This window comes from Mastomys coucha, unplaced genomic scaffold (assembly GCF_008632895.1).
Source record: "Mastomys coucha isolate ucsf_1 unplaced genomic scaffold, UCSF_Mcou_1 pScaffold3, whole genome shotgun sequence".
Classification (NCBI taxonomy): domain Eukaryota; kingdom Metazoa; phylum Chordata; class Mammalia; order Rodentia; family Muridae; genus Mastomys; species Mastomys coucha.
Window position 1 is genome coordinate 63,090,792 of NW_022196909.1, and position 20,411 is coordinate 63,111,202.

The 20,411-nt window shown below is 44.7% G+C and overlaps 1 protein-coding gene across 8 annotated transcripts in view; it reads right to left on the minus strand.

Annotated features, from left to right (window-relative positions):
• Positions 1-1,120: 1,120 nt before the first annotated feature.
• Positions 1,121-20,411, minus strand: part of Nfya (nuclear transcription factor Y subunit alpha) — a 22,997-nt gene continuing 3,706 nt past the window's right edge. For 2 of the 8 annotated variants that reach the window (XM_031346624.1, XM_031346625.1), the window contains exons 2-10: positions 15,299-15,441; positions 13,869-13,955; positions 10,454-10,600; positions 7,956-8,087; positions 7,695-7,800; positions 6,839-7,005; positions 6,371-6,544; positions 5,627-5,728; positions 1,121-3,637 (exon numbers count right to left, since the gene is read on the minus strand). In XM_031346624.1, the coding sequence (XP_031202484.1) occupies positions 3,584-3,637; positions 5,627-5,728; positions 6,371-6,544; positions 6,839-7,005; positions 7,695-7,800; positions 7,956-8,087; positions 10,454-10,600; positions 13,869-13,955; positions 15,299-15,373 (1,044 nt within the window). In that variant the 5' untranslated portion in view covers positions 15,374-15,441 and the 3' untranslated portion in view covers positions 1,121-3,583. The remainder of the gene's footprint in view (positions 3,638-5,626; positions 5,729-6,370; positions 6,545-6,838; positions 7,006-7,694; positions 7,801-7,955; positions 8,088-10,453; positions 10,601-13,868; positions 13,956-15,298; positions 15,442-20,411) is intronic. The other 6 variants (XM_031346628.1, XM_031346627.1, XM_031346629.1 and 3 more) reach the window with 6 other exon arrangements.

Consider the following 20,411-nt stretch of genomic DNA (forward strand, 5'->3'; position numbering starts at 1 on the left):
TCATAGATGTTGGGGTGGACCACCTCAATATCCTGGATCTGGGTCTGGCTGGTAGCTGAGCTGGTCAGCCTGCCAGCACTGCAGGGACCACCAAGGCCAGTGTGGTGGTTTGAATATGCTTGGCAGAGGAAGTGGCATGACTAGGAGGTGTGGCTTTGTTGGAGGAAGTTTCACTGTAGGGGTGGCAAGCTCTTCCTCCTACTGCCTGAAGAGTCAGTCTTCTCCTGTTTGCCTTCTGAACAAGATGTGGAATTCTCAGCTCCCACCTTGATAATGAACTAATAAACCTCTGAACCTATAAGCCAGCCCCAATTAAATGTTGTCCTTATAAGAGTTGCCTTGGTCATGATGTCTGTTGCAATAAAACTCTAAGCTAGCCAGCTCTCAGTTTGGCCAGGTGAGCAGTAGGTCCAGCCCTGGTGCCTAAGGCAGCTGCCAAAGGACAGTACTTGATCTCCCACACCCTGGGAAGGCTCACCAGCAGCCACACCCCAGCCAGGCTGGCTGCTCAGCAACCCCCCACCCTGGGGACTGTTCTATCTTCACAGCCTCATCACTGAGCACAAAGCCTGGGCTCCACCGAGCCTTCTGTATGTAGTTTTAGAGCTCTAGAACTGAAATGAGACCTTCAACCCCATTCTGTGGATTTTGGTTTACTCAAAATACTGGAAGTATATCTTCACTGTTTAGGTCTACCACATGGAAGACAATAAAAGGCTAATTCTACTCAGGGCATTACTTATTCTGATATCCATTTCCAAGGGGAATTAAGAGAGCACAAAGTAGAGAGGCCTGACCCTGACATCACATGTTTATGTCTAAGTCACAACTTTAACATTGTGAATGATTTTCCAGGCACAGGGCATGCAGATTCCTCAGCTGTCATCCATGCTTGGATGTGGGCTTGCACACCAGGCAAGGCAGGAAGATCTTGAATTGGAGGGCAGCTTAGGCTACATAGCTAGACCAGGTCTTAAACAACAAAAAGCCAAAAAAACAAAAAATACAAAAAAAAAAAAAAAAAAAAAAAAAAAAAAAAAAAAAAAACAAAAAAACAAAAATCAAAAAACAAAAAAAAAACCCAACCCAAACTAAAACAAACACACACCAAAAGTCAAGCCATTTTTTAGTATTTTTATAAATTTATTAAAAAAGAAAAGCAATTGCAATGACATCAGTGATCACCTGTACTCCCCTACTGGAGGGGTGGGGAAGGGGGAAGGGGGGGAGACCTACATAGTTGAGTCCCAAAGGAAAATCAAGACATTATTATCAGGCACCCTGTAGCCAGGAGAGGCTGTTGGTGCAGTGGTCTAGACACTGGCATGTCCCATTACCAGTGCAATTAAAATATATACATTTACAGTTATCTTGCAACAGGAAGTAGAGTGCCCATAGACCAGCAGCCCACTGCTCCACTTACTCTGTACCTTTGAAGCCATCACTACAATCACAAGAACAAGTAAAAAGAACTAAGTTAAACAAACAAACAAACAAACAAAAATCAACCCAAGTGAGCCCCTCTGGCCTCTGTGGGCTATTCTTATGCTGGGCCAGAATTAGAATGACCACACAAGACAGGGCCGGGGGCCAACTGCAGTGCAGCCACAAACTGGAAACCCAAGCATCTGCATCAAAGAAAAGAAAACTCAAACTTGCCCTCCTCAAAATGAAACGCAGCAACAATATGAGGTTAGGGTTATGTACAAACTTACAGACACACATAAATAGCGTTCTCCAATTGCTGGCTGGAGCACTACAGTTAGGTCTGAGGAATCCCTGAATCCTCCCCTTAGAATCCTCTCCCCCTCACAGGTGGAGATCCTCACAGCTTTCAGTAACATCTGGAAGCTTATGTGAAGAGCTACAAGTTTGTAGTGGGTTTACTAAAAAAGGATCAGCCCCCTCTGACCTCTGGAAGCCAGGAGAAATGGCAAGATTCCTGGGGGTAGGAAGAGATGGCTTACTTCATGCTTCTCCAATTCAACTGGTCTCCCATGATATTTCTTTAGAAGGTTAGTCTTTCCTATCTTTAACACAGAACAAAGTCAAAGAGCCAGTCTCTAGACTCTACAGGTATCTTAGTCTTTGGAATGACTGCGTTTGACTTTGACTGCAGAGAAGGCAGCCAACTCTTCTGTTATATCAACGTTGGTCTTTTCTTCTAGGCCTCAGCATCTACAGGGCTGGTGCTGGGGCTGGGGCCGGGGCCAGGGCTGGGGCATGTGTGTGTGTGGCTCAGTGGTAGAGTGCTTGTCCAGAAAACACATTTCTGAGGCCCAATTCCTGACCCTGCAGGAATCCTTGCAGGCTGCAGTTGGTCCCTACAGCACTGACGTAGCGAGCAAACTTTGCTGCAAGGCCTACAGAGAAAGGAGAAAACAAGTGGAAACTGGCACCAAAGAATCAGCTGCCACGGGAAGAACATTCACCCTCCGGGTCAGCACCCAGGCAGGGGTGTAGCACATGGCTCTCCTCTCCTCTGCACTCCAGTAGTGCTCCAGCAGTGCTCCAGTCTGCATTCAGGACAGCTGGCTCAACAGTGCTTCTTCAGGCAATATAAGGATTCTCTGTTAGTGCACGGCAGAAGGTGTCAGAGTGAATGTGGCTTGGTTTCTTCAGCCTAAGAGCCATGCCTGGTATCCATCCACTAGAGAATCATGCTCTCAAGCAGCACTTGGGCCAGCAGGACCCTTGCTCTCTAGATTGAAATGCACAGATCCTTCCATTTGCTACTTGCTGTCATGAAGCCCATGATTAAATGTCTTAGGTTTGCTTCTGTTGAAGAACAATCGTGAACATCCTCAACACTTCAGCACAGTTGTTGTGAAGCTTTGTTCTTTACCCTCTAAACTGTCACTAAAGTAAGTGGCCACAGTATGAACTATGACTCAGATCAGATGGCCGTTAACAAAAATGAGCAGACAACAGTCAAAGCTAGATTTGTACCATTTAGATCCATCTATCCTTTTATCCTGAGTCCAAAATATCCTTTTTGTACTTTCTTGGCTGAAGTAAAAAAATACCAACCTAGCATGTGGGCAGACAGAGTCTTATCAGCATGGGTCAGGAGACTGCAGCTCAGTTTGTTGCTCCAAGTTCTAACAGGAAGTTTCTTTGCTTGGGAGCTACCTGAGTGCAAAGTGTCTATGCATTAGGTAGCCCGCCATCCCGCCAGGGGATGGGTGCTGTTGAGATGCCACAGGGAGGCAGGGGCTGTGGCTGCCTTGACTGAGGACCAGGGTGAGAAGGCTGCTCTCCCCTACTGCAAGGCCTGACTGGCTGGCTTTACCACTCAACGTAAGTGCTGTGTTTGTAATGCTGGGCTGGCAAATACCTCTTTTTATCATTCAAATTTGCAAAAGGTCAGTGTCCAACAGTCTGAAACAGGTCCTCAATAAAAGGGTGAGACAAAAGCTTGCCACTTCAGTTCGTCAGCCATCACTGCAGCTGTAATACTGAGCTAAGTAGTTTCTGTCCTAAGAAAGGGCAGAGTGACACTGTCAGTGCCCCACTGGAAGTCAGTCCATTCCCAGAGCAGTGGAGAGGACCGTGACTGATCAGCTCTGCCACCTTCCCGTGGTTAGGAAACTCGGATGATCTGTGTCATGGCTTCTTCGTCAGCTTGGTTTGGATCCTACAGAGAAAGACAGCACACCAGTCCTTTACACCAGCAACACGATTCCCTGGCTCTCACAACTTAGGTACTTGGGTGGCTAGGACAAAACTCCAGAGCAAGCACAATGATAGATATGCTGTAGTTCTGTGTCATTGTTTTTATATATGATAACCTCAAAAATGATCCCAATAGTATTCTCTACAGATGAAGAGGCAGGGACTTCCCAGGTGAATGGAGAAAAGGGAGAGCCTTTTACAGCCGGCCTACAGCTGGCAGCTCCTAATCACAGACACACGCAGATAACACTAAGAACAGAGGGCTGCCAAGATGTTTGCAGTGGTTCACTGAGGAGGAGGAACCTGCAGACTGCTGGGGGTAGACTATAAAAGCCTTCACTATCTGATACAGAACTGCCCGTGGCCAGCTGAAGTGAGCTGTGAGTGAGGAATTCCATGTTGCTGATCGTGAAGTGAGCCAGCAAAAGAATCCATGAACTCAACCAACATTTTTGAGCATTTGCTCAGAACTGGATTCTAAGCTAACCCCCAAACCACAACACAACAAAACCTTGTATTTTAATGTAGCTTACTCTCCAGTAAAGGAAGCAATGTGGACCAAATGGAGAAAATCTTGTTGGTTCTTATAAACAAAGGATGAAATTATGGGAAAATACAAGAATAAAAGAGCTCCACTGGAGATGAGAGCAGGCTAAAAGCCTCTCAGATCTAAGCTAGGCCTAAAAGTAGGGAAGACAAGAAAGTCTGTGCTGGCATGCCCCTGGAACCCCAGCACTTGGGAAACTGGGGCAGGAGTACTGCAAATTTGAGCCTTGGCTACACAGAGATAAGGGATAGTTATGGAAATGATGGAGAAAAGAACATTACAGACTTTACAGTTTCTAAACTGTAAAGACAAAGGATTAGGTAGGAGAAACAGGTGAATGGGTAAATGTTGAACAAATAAGAGCGAATGAATCTAGACACAGGCATCTGCTTACTGGCCATGGTTGAGACATATCCAAGGAGTGAGAAAGCAAAGGCAGGACAAGGAGTGATGTGATGCCTGACGAACACCACCCTGAGATGTGGAAAATGTGAAGGGGGGGCAAGAGCGCATGACAATGGATGTATTAATCTAAACCAAGAAAAAGGACTAGGCCAGGCAGCCATCAGTCAGGAGGGTACAATAAACAGATTCAAATTTTGTTTCAGAGACAGAACCAAAAGAACTTCAGAATCTGCACCATCTAAACTGAAATAACTGGGTGGTGACAAGCCACTTGTTTAGGTAATAGAATAATGAATGAGCACTCCATTTTGGACATACAGATTCAGAAACATGTGAGAGATAATTAGTGAGATTCTACTACCTGGGTTTGAATTCAGTTGATGGGTCTGTTTGTGGAAGAAGCAGGATCTGAGCCCAAGGCCTCACATGCCAGTCAAATATTGCACACTACTGAGCTAGCTACACCACCAGTCCTTTATGAGAACAAGTTTTGCTAAATGAGCTGGTCTTGAACTCATCTTTAGCCCAGGCATGGCTTCACCTTGTTGTCTTCTTGCCTCAGCTTCCAGAATTAAGTGGGATGAGTGGATGCACTTCAGTGCTGACTGAGCTGTGCAAGCATCGACCTTAGACAAGTTACTTAAGGTCTCAAGAACTCCTATTCAACTGTAAAAACTGGTGATGTCCTCCTCCTCTGTGGACCTGAGGTCAGCTGAACAACAATAAAAGCTTACTAGAACGCGTGACACAAGAACTGCCACACAATATTAAATGCTACCGACTCTAATAGCATGCTAAAAGTAAAGCTTTTCCTTAAAAAACAAAGAACTGAAAAACCAAGAGTAAAGAAGGCTGTGGGTTGAAGCTTTCAGTGCTTCTAAAGAGAAAGGAAGCTAAGCAGCAGACACCACATGCTGTGCAGGGTGCTTATCCTGAAATGGAAGCCGAGGAGGCCGAGGAGGCCAGCAAGAGAGAAAAGGAAGCATTCAGTGTCCTTACCTGCATGTGAGGGCTGTCCTTTTCCTTTGGAGAGAAGAAGCGCCCCCCTTCCCCTCGCTTCCGTGCCATGGCGTGCCGATGCCGAGACTCATGGAGGTATTTCTAGAGAAGAGAAATAAGATCCCCCACTGTTAGTGAGACGTAGCACACCTACCACAGATTCTACCACTAAAAGTTCAGGCAGTGCAACCAGAGTCAAGGGAACAAGGAAAAGTGAATGATGGAGAAAGTCCAGTCGCCCTGGCACCTAACCTGCTAGAGTGTGATGCTGACTAAGCTGGAGGGAATGGTCACTATTGCCCTCCTAACACCAACCCTTCCTCTGCTTTACGAACTGACTGAGGTTTGGATGAGCAAAGGGCAGTTCAGGAGGAGACCCCATTTTTATGCCATGTATAGGTTAGACTGGGTCAGTGGATGCTGGCTAATGTGACACATGGACTCCTTTAAAATGAGAAGGCTGCTTTCTTATTCCCTTGGCTCCTTGGCTAGAGCCCAACTGCCATTTCAAACTACAACCAACACATGAGCACTGCAGCCTTAAGACAAGAGGAAGTCCCAAGGACACATTTTCTCTGGAATTCTTTACTTTTCTACATTTACTCTGGACTTGCTTTCAAGAACACTTTGTCAGCAGTCTCACAGTAGATCTTCCTGCATCCCAGGGTTTGGAAGGGACAAGGACACACATGCTTGATGCAGAGCTGTGCTGCTTCCTGCTTAGCTCTCCCCAGGGATACATACCCTTCTTTCCTTTGGAATTTTCCCTTCTGCCTCTAGCTTAGCCCGTGCTTGTCTCCTCTTAAGGATGCGGTGATACTGTTTGGCATTCACATACAGGGGCTCTTCTTCCAGCATCTCTGCTCCAGGTAAAGGGATTCTTTGGATAGCAGGCACAGAGCCAGCTCCTGGTACCATCTGCATGAATAGGAGATCAGACCTTATTACTGGCATGAAAATTCTAAATAAAATAGCCCACTCACACCCACACTGCTATATCTCCAGCACTAGACTAGTCTGCTAACTGGTAGGCATCAAAATGAACAAGGCTTCCTGTGGACGTAGACCACTGCTAGTGTCTTAAGGATGGAGTTAGCTTCAAATCCAAACGTTAACAGCATAAACAACTTGACAAGAGATACCAACTTGCAGCTCAAAGATGAGAGAACCTTTCTGAAAGCCCCAGTGTCAGAGAGCACTTTCCTTACTTACCATGACCATTCCTCCTGAGTTGACTACATTCCCGGCCACTGGCAGTGTCACAGTGACAGTCCCTTGTCCACTGCTGGTTGTGTTGGTGTTGGCTCCTGTCTGAACGATCTGTGCCCCTGCCAAACTGGCTGCTGGGATAGTGATCATGCCTGAAACAGGGACTGTAACTTTAAGAAAACAAAACATAAAACAAAAACAAAACAAACAGGTACACGGAACAGAAAGAAGGGGAAACAGTTAGTCCCTTCCACCTGGTTCCTGTATACCCTCTCATGGATAAACTGGCAAACACCACGGAAGAAAGCAAGCACCTCCTACTGCCTCACTGTGTTCTGCTAAGTAGTCTGTGTAAGTTCATTTTTAAAAGTGTATCAGTCTAGAGTCCAATTCCAAATGAATTATACTTCCACCTACCACCACAGAATCTGGCTGAGATATCCTTTCTAGACTTAGCTTCCAAAGCATTTAAGTCTACTTTGAGCATGTTTTTCCTGAAGCCAAGTCTAGATTTCTTACTATCCTGTCTTGACACATCTCTTCCTAGGGTGTACTTCTCTTAACACTCTGCACTCTGTATGGGGTTTACATCTTCTTAGCTAGACTGAGGCTTTGAGACGTTCTTGTGACTCTACTTTAAACACCTATGTGAATAGATATATAGAGGCCCAAAGTGAAACGGACGGAACTCTGGTGACTAAGCAGCATCAGGCTGGTCGTATGTGGCGACTGACAATCACAGTAGATGTGGTGGAAATCCTGTTGTTGTTTAAACATGACACGGACTTCATAATGATTCTGAAGCACTCTCAGGTATTCAAAGGCTAAAACTAGTGCCACTGCAATAGTGGCAGCTTACCTTGCTGGAGAATTGTGCCATCGGCATTAACTGGCTGGTAGACAATAGTCTGTCCTTCGGCAGTCTGGGCCACTTGTTGTCCCTGGACAGCAATCTGTTGTTGTGTCTGTAGAAAACAATGACATACTCAGCAGATGCCAGAGACCCACCGAGACCCCATTTTGATGATGTTCTTCACATTCACATTCTATGGGAACCTGGTGGCTTGCTGTTTGACCGTTCCACATCAGCTGTGCTGATGCTAGAGTGTGGTGGACTCACCTGAGTTTGACCAGCGGTGACTGCAGTCTGTGGCTGCTGAATGATGATCTGCTGGGTTTGACCCTGCTGACCTTGCACCTGCACAGCCTGCCCACCCTGGATCTGGATCTGTCCAGGAGGCACCAACTGTATCTGTGGAAGAGAATATACAAACCGCTTGGCACCACATTGACACCATTCCTTTGGTTCCCTATTTGTTTTTGCTTTTTATTTTAGGTGTATGGGTATTTTGCCTGTACACCTCTATCTCTATCTATCTATCTATCTATCTATCTATCTATCTATCTATCTATCTATCTATCTATCTCCCTTCCTCCCTCTATCTATCTATCTATCTATCTATCTATCTATCTATCTATCTATCTATCTATCTATCTATCTATCTCCCTTCCTCCCTCCCTCCCGAAGAGGGAGCTGGATCCTCTGGAACTAGAGTTAGAGTTACAGATGGCTGTGACCACCAGATGGTACTGGGAATCAAATCTGGGTTCTCTAGTAGAACCCAGATTTGGCTAGTGTTCTCAACTGATAAGCCATCTCTCTAGTCTCACTCTTTGGTTTCTGAAATTTAGCCGAACAAAATCCACTAGAGACTAGGAAATACCCAGAGGAATATGCCTGTAATTCTAAAACTTGAGAGGCAGAGGCAGGATTATCAGGAATTCAAGGCCAGTCTTACGGACACAAAAGAGTTCCTTTAAAAAGTAATCATTGGTGGCATGGTTTTTTTTTTTTTTGGTTTTTCGAGACAGGGTTTCTCTTTGTGTAGCCCCTGGCTGTCCTGGAACTCTGTAGACCAGGCTGGCCTCGAACTCAGAAATCACCTGCCTCTGCCTCCCAAGTGCTGGGATTAAATGTGTGCGCCACCTCCGCCCAGCTGGCATGGTTATTTTTTAAAGTATATTTACTTACACATACTCTGAAGTACTGTATTAATGAATAAAATAACTTTTAAAATATATTCTTTCCAAGTTAAATGTTAAGCTGATGGTAGCAAAGGCAACGCTTTGATTAGGTCCTTGATAGACAAGAGATCAGCTGTCAAGACTTCTGATCCACAGAAATTGAAATGTACAACCATCCATTTGTCTGGATATAAAATCACCATGAAAACAAACACTAGGCGTGTCTGTTTCTAGATTAGATTCACAGAGATGGCATCCTGAACTCAGAAAGGAGGCAGTGGGCAGAACAGCAGTGTCCGCCACTCTGCCTCCTGCTGCCGCCTCTTCCCCACCATGCTGCACTGCACCCTTAAACTGCGACTCAGCAGACGAGTAACCAATACAAGCTGCTGCCTGCTGTAAGCCAATAGGCTCTAGGATCTGGTGTTCCAGAGCAGTGAGACAGACAAGGTTCCACTCCCTCACTGTCGCTCAGGACTGCTGTCAGTGCTCACTAGCTCTTCCTACCCCCACCCTGCAGGCTTTAGAGCGCCAAACCTCACACTACAAAGACGGAAAGCAAGAGATCCAGTGAGGTAACCACTTATCAGGAATGTCATCAGAATCTTGATAAGAAGTTTACATGGTTCTCTTTGAAATCTTGTAACTTGACAAAACAAAAAAGCCATAACGCTTTGCTCAAGGAACAAAGTCCTATTTTCTTGAGTACTGATAAGAACCTTAAAAGATCTGACGGAAAAAGCACTTAGGAAGGCCCCACAACTCAGAATTCCTTGTACTTTATGCTCTAGAATATCCCCAACCTATGCCAAGATACCCCGCTACTTAAAGGAAGTCTAGCCCCACCTCTCTCGCCCCTACCCCTAGACCCCACCTTCTCTCTCACTGGCTTTGTAAGCATCTGTCACAGTTCCTTTGACCCTTTCGAGTACTCCCAGATCTAGCAGCCTGGAAGGTCACTCTTGGAAAGGTGAGTCTGTGAAGGACATGTCTAGGGCCTCAAGTCCCCACCACTCTCCAGCTGACCGACTGCTGGTGGGAGGGAAAGAGAAGGAAGCCCAGGCCAAGCTGGGTATCCTGGCTTGGGTTGAGGCTATCCTAGAGTATAAAGTACTAGAAATTCTGAGTTGTGGGGCCTTCCTAAGTGCTTTTTCGTCAGATCTTTTAAGGTTTCTATCAGTACTCAAGAAAATAGGACTTTGTTCCTTGAGCAAAGCGTTACGGCTTTTTTGTTTTGTCAAGTTACAAGATTTCAATGAGAACCATGCCAGAGGTAAGGCATGTGGTGCACAGCACAGGGCCTGACTGGAACCTTGGCATGACAGGAACGCACAGCAGGACGGTTTCCATCTGTAGCCTGGGTGCAGAAGATGGGCGTGTGTGGGCAGACACCAGTGGACTCCCAGGCCACACAGTTAGTAAAAGACCTTGTCTCAAAAACTAAGGTAAAGACACCTGTCCTCTGCACGTATGTAAAACCTGTACACATAAGTACACAGTCACCCACACCTGTACACATAAATATATACACACTCACCCACACCAGACTGCTACTCTCATGTACAACCTAAGTATTTTAAAAACACTACTCACTTGCTGTAAACCCTGTGTTCCAGACACAGGTACTTGCATGATGGTTTGGCCTTGTCCACCAGGTACAGCCTGCACCATGATGGGTTGCCCAGTTGATGTAATAAGCTGGCCTCCACTGACTTGCACCATTAATGGCTGCCCCTGGACCTAGAAAGAAATAAAATAACAACAATGAAATAGTGTACGTCACAAGCAGCTTCACCAAGACAATCAATCACTGCAACTATCCTGCTGCCTGGAAGAAGGGAGGCAAGGCAGGTTTAGGAAAGTCAGTCATCCGCCTCCCCACCAGGGTCTCTATGTAGTGCTAGCTGGCCTCGAACTCAGATATCCTGCTTCTGCCTCCCAAGTGCAGAGATTAAATCCTGGCCTGAGACAGTGTTTTTAAACTTGAATATTCATATTCTCTCTCTCTGTCACTGTGGAGATTATGTGCACAGTGGGATGTCAGATCCCCCCTGGAGCTCGACTTACAGGTGATGAAGGGCTGTCTGACATGGTGCTGACTGAAATGAGACCCTCCTGCAGCAGTAATATGTGCTCTTAACTATTGAGCCATCTCTACAGCTCCAAAAAAAAGTAACTCTTATGTTCTTCAGATACTTCTGTTTATTTATGATTAAGTGCCAAGCTGGATTTTCAAAGGTCAAATATAATGGAACCTATCTAGAACCTGGAAAACCCCAATAGATGTAAGGCATTCATCACCAAACACAGGCTGAATCCAAGAAAGCAGCCAAGTAACCAGGACCGGCCTGCTCAGGCCGATACTCAGGACCAAACCGGTCCCGGTAAAGGCTATAGAAGCAACAGGCTGCAGATGGTTCCAGGTAAGCCTGATGAGACCCCGTTTCAAAGCAAACAAAGCCAAGACTGGTCAGAAACATTTTCCAGCCAGTCTGTGATCCTCAAGGTAGAGTTCTTCAAACTGCATCATTTTGCATAGTTGTTTTAATTAAGAGAAGCAACGAAACCCTGAAATCAGACAGCTACCATGTGTAAACAAAACGTCCAATTTCAGTCTTCTGCACCAACAGATACTCTAGAAAGGAAGCTGGTGCCGATGTTCAGTCACACCTTGAACCCCAGTGTGAAAACTCAAGAATGCCTTTCAGAGGCTCAGACACAAGCTGCTTTGGACTGAGGAGTAAGAGGACAAATCCCAAATTCCCTTGTAGAGTGTGTCTCTGCTTGAAGGAACAGAACAGACTGGTACACTCATCCTTAGTCCCAGCAGAAGTCAATTCCAACAGCATTAACCACCCGTGCAGTTACTGTGTCCTAGTTGTGTAAGGTGGCGAGCTCTCCACTACTCTCCATCAGAACCATGGTTGGAGCCCAACCTCAGGGCTGTCCCTTGAGAAACTCATGACTCTGAAGACTTTAGGTCTATTTATTATTCACATTCTCTCCTCTCAAGTCTCCATACATTCCCTCTGCCACACTAATGCTTTTTTGTGCTATGTTAGGAAATGTTATCAGGAGCCTTACTATGGAGTAAGAGAAAGAAGTACTTGAATTCTCCTAACATGATGATGCTCATGAAGTCCCCGTTACTTCCATTTCTCTTCAGTGCAACCTACATCTAAGTAAGCTGGCACAGCTGTGTTATAGCACATGGAAGGCTGTGTAGTTCTTGGTGTCAAAGTGGAAGTCAGAAGCTGACACTGGATGTCATCGACTGCTTGCTACCTTGTTTTAAGATAGTCTCCTGAAGTTCCCTGCCACAGGGACAGCCAGCCAGCCACAGGTTCTTCCTGTTTCTGCCTCCTAGTGCTGGGGTTACAGGACAAACCTACATATTTTTAAATGACTTCTATGGACCCAAACTTAGGTCTTCATACATGCATAGCAAATAGGATACACTGAGTCATTGCCTCAGTCCCCAAAGTTGACACAAATTTAAAACCACTTACTTTTCTGGTTATCCATCACCTCTACCTACCCCTCCCCCCTCCCACACTAACATGATACATTTTATATATATATATATATATATACACATGCGATAAAGGATTTGAGACTGAGAAGCTCATATGTCTACAACAAATGATCACAAGGACTCATGCATGAGACAACAAGCCACACAGTTAAGAGCATGGTACATTCCCACTCACACAGTGGTTAATGACAATCCCAGACACCATTTCATGTATTAAAAGATGAAGCAAGCAGGAACAGAGAGCTGCTCTCCCCGATACTCAAACTGTGCAGGAAGACAAAACCAACTTCTTTTATTTTAATATGTGTAAAACTGGTTGTGTGTCATCACCAAACACTAGGAAGTGGCAGGGTTGGGACAGGCTGAGAAGGTCAAGTGCTTACAGCAATGGATCTCAACTGGTGGGGTGCAACCCTTTGGGGGCCGAAAGATCCTCTCACAGGGGTTGCCTAAGACCATCGGAAAACACGGATATTTACAATATAATTCATAACAGTAGCAAAATTACATTTATGAAGTAGCAATGGAACTAATGTTATGGTTGGGATCACACCTTGAGGAACTGTATTAAAGGGCTGCAACATCAGGAAGACTGAGACCCGCTGACCTACAGGAGAGGGTGGCTACCTGCAAGAGGGTCTCAGCAACATTCTCAATAAACCGAGATGCCAGGTGCCTCTGGCGTCCCTATGGAGACAGTCCAACTCAACAGAGGAAGATGGGGAGGTGGGGCAGGTATCTGAGTTTTGCCAACTTCTCAAACCTTTAGTCCTTAATGGAGCCAGAAAAGACCAGTGCTGTTACTCTTTTCTCACAGGAATTTAGGATATTTAACAAGCATACATAATACTGAAGAACAGCACTGGCTAACTCCAGTGTTTTTTTTAAAAAGTATATCAATGTAACCAGTAATAACTTTTTGTTTTGTTCCAAACCCTCATTCTTCCTGCCTTCATATCCCAACTGCTGGACAAGACACATGTATAACCATGTGCTATAGTGCCACTTGGAGATATGCAATCATCTGTACAGAGCTTGTAATGAGACACAAGAGGTATGTGATTCTCAGACAAACTTTGCTTAGTGCAATGACTGTTCAGTAGTCAAGTTGCACTTTTAGCAAAAACAACAGTGTAGCTGAGTCTCCCCACGTGTGTACTCCCTTCTCCAGTGTAACACAATTCATGAAACTCTGAGGGAACCGAGGACTGAGTAAGATCTGAAGCCACCTGTAGGATTTATTCCTGTTGCTTCCTGGTCTTTCTAAAGTAACACACTTAGTGTAGACTTCTGAGAAAACAGACACAGCAGTCACTACATGTCTTGGCATGGGACACTGGCATACTGGCCTCACAGACAGGTTAGCAGCACAAAAGGCATGCGACTTGGCCATTCGATTTGAGATCCAAACACAAACAGCAGCAGACAGGCAGCGTTCATGCAGTGCTCACAAGGAATCAGAGAGGGCACCACTACCTGGAGGGTCTGGACTTGCTGGCCTGAGGCGGATGCCACCTGGGCCTCAGTCTGCAGCTGGACAGCAGTGACACCACCCTGCTGCTGAGAACAGGAAGAGGAAGAGCTTGAAATGCATCAGGATGGAAATGGACAGCTCAAGATAGCACATCACTGAGAGGGAGGGTGCGGCTAAAGTGCCTCATCCCACACAGGAACTTTCAAAGGTGCGGACTCCTATACTCAAGCTATCATGCTGCAAGAGCTGTCCCTACAGTGGACCTCACAACATATGTATGACTTAAAATACAAAGAGTTATAATGCAGCCCTCCCTAGGAATTTACTCCTTCTGCTGGACACATATGTTAAGGATCTCTTCGCTTCCTTAGGTCACGAGAACAGAACTACCAGGTTTGAAGCCTTGACTACACTCAAGAGCTCTGTGGCTTTAAAACGTCACTGTGGAGGAGGGAACCAGTCATAGTGATGGATCCAGCTCAGGAGGCTACTGCTTTTACATTCCCAAATGAAGATTATCCTATCCTGACTGCTTTAGAGGCAGTGTTTTCAGAAAGTCAACCTTCTTTCCTATCCTGGGGAGGTCCTCACAGAAGAGAGACTCACCAACAAGGCTCTGGCCATAGTTAGAAGGCCCCTCCAAGGTCTATTCTCTAAGGCCCTCCAGGAAGCCGCCAGTGCTCCAGCAGAGTGTGGGCAAGAAGGTAGCTAGGAAGCCACCATGCTGAGCCCCTCTTCTCCTTCAATGAAGAGTACCCTTTCTCCCTCTTCAGTGGCTCAGAACGCATCATCACTACTCCCTTACCCTCCCTGCTATTCTGCACTAGTGAACCTGTGTTCTCAGGAGAAAACACGGTGAGGACAACAGTCTTGGCCTATAATCAAATAGAAACAATGTCTTTTTCTCCAAAGAGCAAGAGTGGGGGTAGAGGGAGATTCACTAATATAAAGCTAGGTAAAAGCATCAAAAATAGGATCTGTGCACTAATTCAGACTTTATTGTGGAGGTAGCCAGTGGCAGACACTTTTCAATATGTACTTATCCACAGAGTAGCACCCAAATATTATTCTAATATTACACTACAACTGTTCAGAATTAATTCTGAACAGACTGGCTAGAATCTGACCATTGTCTGTTGTGGCCAAATCCTTACTTTATCACAAGTTAGCATAAAACAAAAAAAAAAATAAGCAGACTTAATGCAGAGAAAATACAGTGTATCATTTCAATGAGCTAAATAAAAGAGGGCAATCTAGTTTTAAAGTGATTTTCATGAAGAACAAGTACCAGGTGGCAACAGACTAGTTCATAGCACAGCAGCAGTCCTGAGACCGAGGACTTGCTAAGGTCTGACTAGGTCTAAGCCTTCCACAGAGGACTCCATCACTCTGAGGTATTGTGACAGTCAGAGCACACTTGTTCCCATACCTGCTGCTGAATCTGGCCGGCCTGCACCACGATCTGCTCTGTGGAACTATTGCTGTTTGTCGTGTACTGCTCCATGGCCCAGGCACGTTAAGAGTCCTGAAGCTTCACTCTATAGATCCCAGGCAGCTGCCAGGTAGGGATTCCTATTAAAAAGGGAAGGAAAAAACCTAAAATGAGTCAATCAGTAAAGGCCCTCTTAAAATACTATGCATAGACACACACACACACACACACACACACACACACACACACACACAATTATTAGCAGTATTTACAATGTCAATGAACACCAGTGAGAGATGCTCATTCTTTTGAGTTTTTTTTTTTGTTGTTGTTGTTGTTGTTGTCGTTGTTTGTTTTTTAAATAAAAGAGGACTACACAGAATAGTCTTAAAAAAAAAATCACGGTCAAGCCAGTAGTGGGTATCTGCAATACCAGCACTGGAGAGGCTGAGGCAGGAGGCTCGAAGTTTCAGCCCTCCTATAAACAACATTTTCACAGACAAGCCCAGGTGTGCTTTACTTATTTCCTGTTTCTTAACCCAGTTAAACTAATAAAACTGACCACCTTTCAACATTGCCAGAATAACACTTAGAAGCACTGTCAGACCATCTCTTGTTGCAAGGCCTTCTTTCTATTTTTTTTTTTTCTGGTTTTTTTGAGACAGGGTTTTTCTGTATAGCTCTGGCTGTCCTGGAACTCACTCAAACCAGGCTGGCCTCGAACTCAGAAATCCACCTGCCTCTGCCTCCCAAGTGCTGGGATCAAAGGCGTGCACCGCCGCCGTGCCACCTCCGCCACCACCACCACCGCCCGGCGCAAGGCCTACTTTCAAGGCAACAGTTCTGTCAGAGAATTTTCTTCCACAATAAAGTTGGTCAGATATTTAAATTAATGCATTAATATGTGGGCCCAAACATGCTACTCTCGAGCCACGTATGTCTCAAATGACCTCAGGCTGGAGGTTTGTTACTAAGCAGTTCAAATATTTTGCTTATCAAAATCTCCACTCTATTTGGGCCTGGGAGGGCGTCTTTTGCTTATAATCCCAGCACTTGGCAAACAGAAGGTCAGGACCACCTGTGTCAGGTCAGCCTGGGCTACAAAGTAAGTTCAGGACAACCTATGCTTGAGTGAGAGACACTTTGCCTGTAAACGAACTCCACCTTACAGAATCATGTCTATTAAAAACAAAACAAAACAAAACTCCCAAATTTCCTATGCACAGTGATGCAGGCCTTAAACTCAGCATACAGATCTGAGTTCAAGTTTCTATTGGGAGTTTGCTCCAGGCCAGCCAGGGCTAACAGTGAGACCCTGTTTCAAACTCCATTAAGTAGCATTAAGTAGGAACACTCTAGCAAAGCCTTGGGAATTGTGCTGTAGTCCAGGAATAGTGACTGCAACGAAATGGTGTCAACGATAGCAGGCATTTAAAACGTGATAAAGCACAGCCTGTTTCCACATGGTGTATCAACGCCCACATGGGGTATTTATAACCTGGTTTAGTACCAAATCCCATTTATACTAATCTTTGCATATTTACCCTGCAGCAAAGCCTTAACAGTGATCCCAAATGAACCTTTTCTTGGTTGATTACTTCAGGTTGTAATGTCTGAAAGGTACTGTCTTAGTCAGGGTTTCTATTCCTGCATCACCGGGCAGTGTTGGTGCACACCTTTAATTCCAGCACTTGGGAGGCAGAGAAAGGCAGATTTCTTGAGTTCGAGGCCAGCCTGGTCTACAGAGTGAGTTTCAGAATAGCCAGGGCTACACAGAGAAGCCCTGCCTCGAAACAAACAAACAAACAAACAAACAAACAAACAAACAAACAAACCATCATGACCAAGAAGCAAGTTGGGGAGGAAAGGGTTTATTCAGCTTACACTTCCACATAGCTGTTCATCACCAAAGGAAATCAGGATTGGAACCCAAGCAGGTCAGGAAGCAGGAGCTGATGCAGAGGCCGTGAAGGGATGTTACTTACTGGCTTGCTTAGCTTGCTTTCTTATACAACCCAAGACTACCACCATCCACAATGGGTCCTTCCACACTTGATCACTAACTGAGAAAATGCCTTACAGCTGGATCTCATAGAGGCATTTCCCCAAGGGAGGCTCCTTTCTCTGTGATAACTCCAGCTTGTGTCAAGTTGACACACAAAACCAGCCAGTACAGATACCTAACAATATGCAAGTGTGTGCCCAAACACTGACATATAAAACTTCCTTTATGTCCTATTATACTTTCTTCAAAACCTTTTCTACCCATCTTGTGGCCCCATTTCTAGGTATACAATCTCTATCCACACAAACATCTATTCATCCACTACCATGGAAGTAAAGCTAGGATTGACTACGCCAGGATTGCCTATGCCCTAGTGAAAAACATGTGTATTTTGAGTCTGACTTATCTTGCTTAATGTAACATGCATTAGTCAGGGTTCTCTGGAAGAACAGAATAGAATAAATCCATACATATGTGTATGTGGAGGAGGTTAGACTGGCTTACAGGTTGTGATCCAGTTAGTTCAACAATGATGGTCTACCAACAGAAAGTCCAAGAATCCAGTAATTGTTCATCCATGAGGTTGGATGTCTCAACTGGCTTTCAGTAGATAGGTCAGGAACATGAAGTAGTAGGCCTTATGCCAGTGAAGGAGCAAGAGCAGGCAGGCCAAGATCCAGTGAGAAAGTTTCTTCCATGTCCTTTATATAAATTGCCAACAGCAGAAGGTGTGGCCCAAAATAAAGGCAGATCTTCCTACCTCAAAAGATCTAGATTAAAGATGTGTCTTCCCACTTCAAAAGATTCCAATCAAGAAAAATCCCACACAGGTGTATCCAGCTCCTTGGGTTTTAGTTAAGTCTAGATGTGGTCAAGTTGACAACCAAGAACAGCCATTACCTAAAACTTTCCAAATTTGTTTTTTTTTTTTTATGGCTGTATTAAAATTCCATTTTACATATGCATGGTATTTGCATTATCTATTCTGTTGATAAATCTAGGTTGGTTCTACTTCCTTGTTCTTGTGCAGAGGAGAGTACATGTACTTCTGAGGTAGCATAGAGTCCTTTTTATGTAGCTGAGTCACATGGTAGATCTATTGAATTTGAGAACCTCTGTACTCATTTCTATAAACCAGCAGTGTAAATAACTAAGACTCCTTTTCCCTACATCCTAAGCAGCATTTGTTGGTCTTTATTTTCTAGATGAGAGGTGATTTTGACTCTCCTAGATGGGGTGGTAGGAAGGTGGGGTGGGGTAAACTTTAATTTGCATGACTCTGGTGGATAAGTATATTGGTCTCTTTTAAAAAACGCTGGCCCTTTGTGTCCTTCTGAGACTGCAGAACCCATCTCATGACTGGCAGTTCTAGTCTTCTGGTGTTTGCAGTTCTGGCAAGATGACTCAGTTGGTAAAGTACTGGCCTCAATAGCAGGACCTAAGCCTGATCCTAGAATGCCCATAACACTGGGTATGCTGGCCAGTTTATAAAGCCAGAACTGGGGAGACAGAGATGGCACAACTTCTGGGCCTCCAGTTCAGCCTAATTGGTGAGCCCCCAACAATGAGAGACCTTGTCTCAAAGGAGGGCAGTTTCCCAGAGGATGAGTGGTTTCCTTCAACAGACAAACACACAAATGGTATGCCGGCAAAACTTTGATTCTGGGGCGCTATTTACTTTGCTAAATCCTAATTTCACAAACTCCCATTTGTCAATTCTTAAGACTATTTCCAGGGCCAATGTGGCCCCACTCAGAAAGTTCATATCCTTTTCTGTCACACCACCCTGGAAAAGCCTACTCTTGTCTTATCTCACAAGCCAAATAAGGTGGGAATGGGAGTGCTCTTTTCTAGGTCTCTATCTGAAGTGTTTTCCCCCAGTAGTAACTTACTCTTATAGTGATAAAAATTAAATGAGTTTGTGGAGAGATGAACCAGCATCTAATTTGGCAGATGGTAATTATAGAGTCTAAGTAAGTAGTGGGTACATGGGTATCCATCATAACATTGTTTCAACCTCACTGTCTGGAAACTGCTACATCACAATGTAGGGGGAAATATTCAATAAAAATAATCAGGCTCATTACCCGTAACCAAAATAGACCACTATGCCTTTATTGTGGGTTCCAATGGACTACTCAACACACAGATTTCTGGCTCTGACTTGAACTTATAAAGGGAAGATAATATGAATGGCAACATAACTAAATTTAATCACTACCTTATTAGCAAAGTATTCGAACTTGATTGCTACTTTACTAGCATTTGTTCACTATGTAAAACAATGGTTTTTTATCTGTACGATTTAACAATATACGTAACCTGTCTGGGCTACTCTGATCCCATTTTTCACTTTACAAATAATCCCTTCTTGTCTTTATTTAGATTATGCATACGAGAGAACATATTTTGTATTTGTCTTCCTGAATATACCTTCTTTACCTTACTATAAAGCTCCAGTACCATCCATTTCCCTACAAACATAATGCATAATACATTGAGTATACATACATTTTTTTCTTTATCAGTTTAGTCACTGACTGGCACCTACAGATTCCCTAACTTGGTGGCGAAGGCACAGCAATGACGTGCAGTGCCTTTAGTATGTGCTGACTCTAGCTTCTTCAGGTGTACTCCCAAGATGGTATAGTGGGATCATATAGTGGTGGGCCTTTTTTGGAGGGGTGGTGCAGGGGGATGTCTACAATGTGATGGCTTTTCTTGGTGTCAACTTGATATAACTGTTATTAGCTAAAACCCAAGCAAGCAGCTGGGCACACCAGTGAGGACTTTTTCTAAGTTAAGTCATTTGATGTAGGAAGGCCCACCTTTAATCTGGTATACCTGGTGACAGCCCATAGAAAGGAACTGGAAGAAGGAAGTGTTTGCCCTTGCTGGCAAAGTTCATTCCTTCACTGGCTGTACAGCCTAGTACTTCTAGATTCTGGCATATACCAGCTGAAATGGAAATATCCAGCCTCATGAACTGGACGACAAGATTCTTGGCCTTTCTGTTGGTAGAAAGCCATTGCTGGACTAGCTGGATTACTAGTAACCACCTTAATCTCTCTCTCTCTCTCTCTCTCTCTCTCTCTCTCTCTCTCT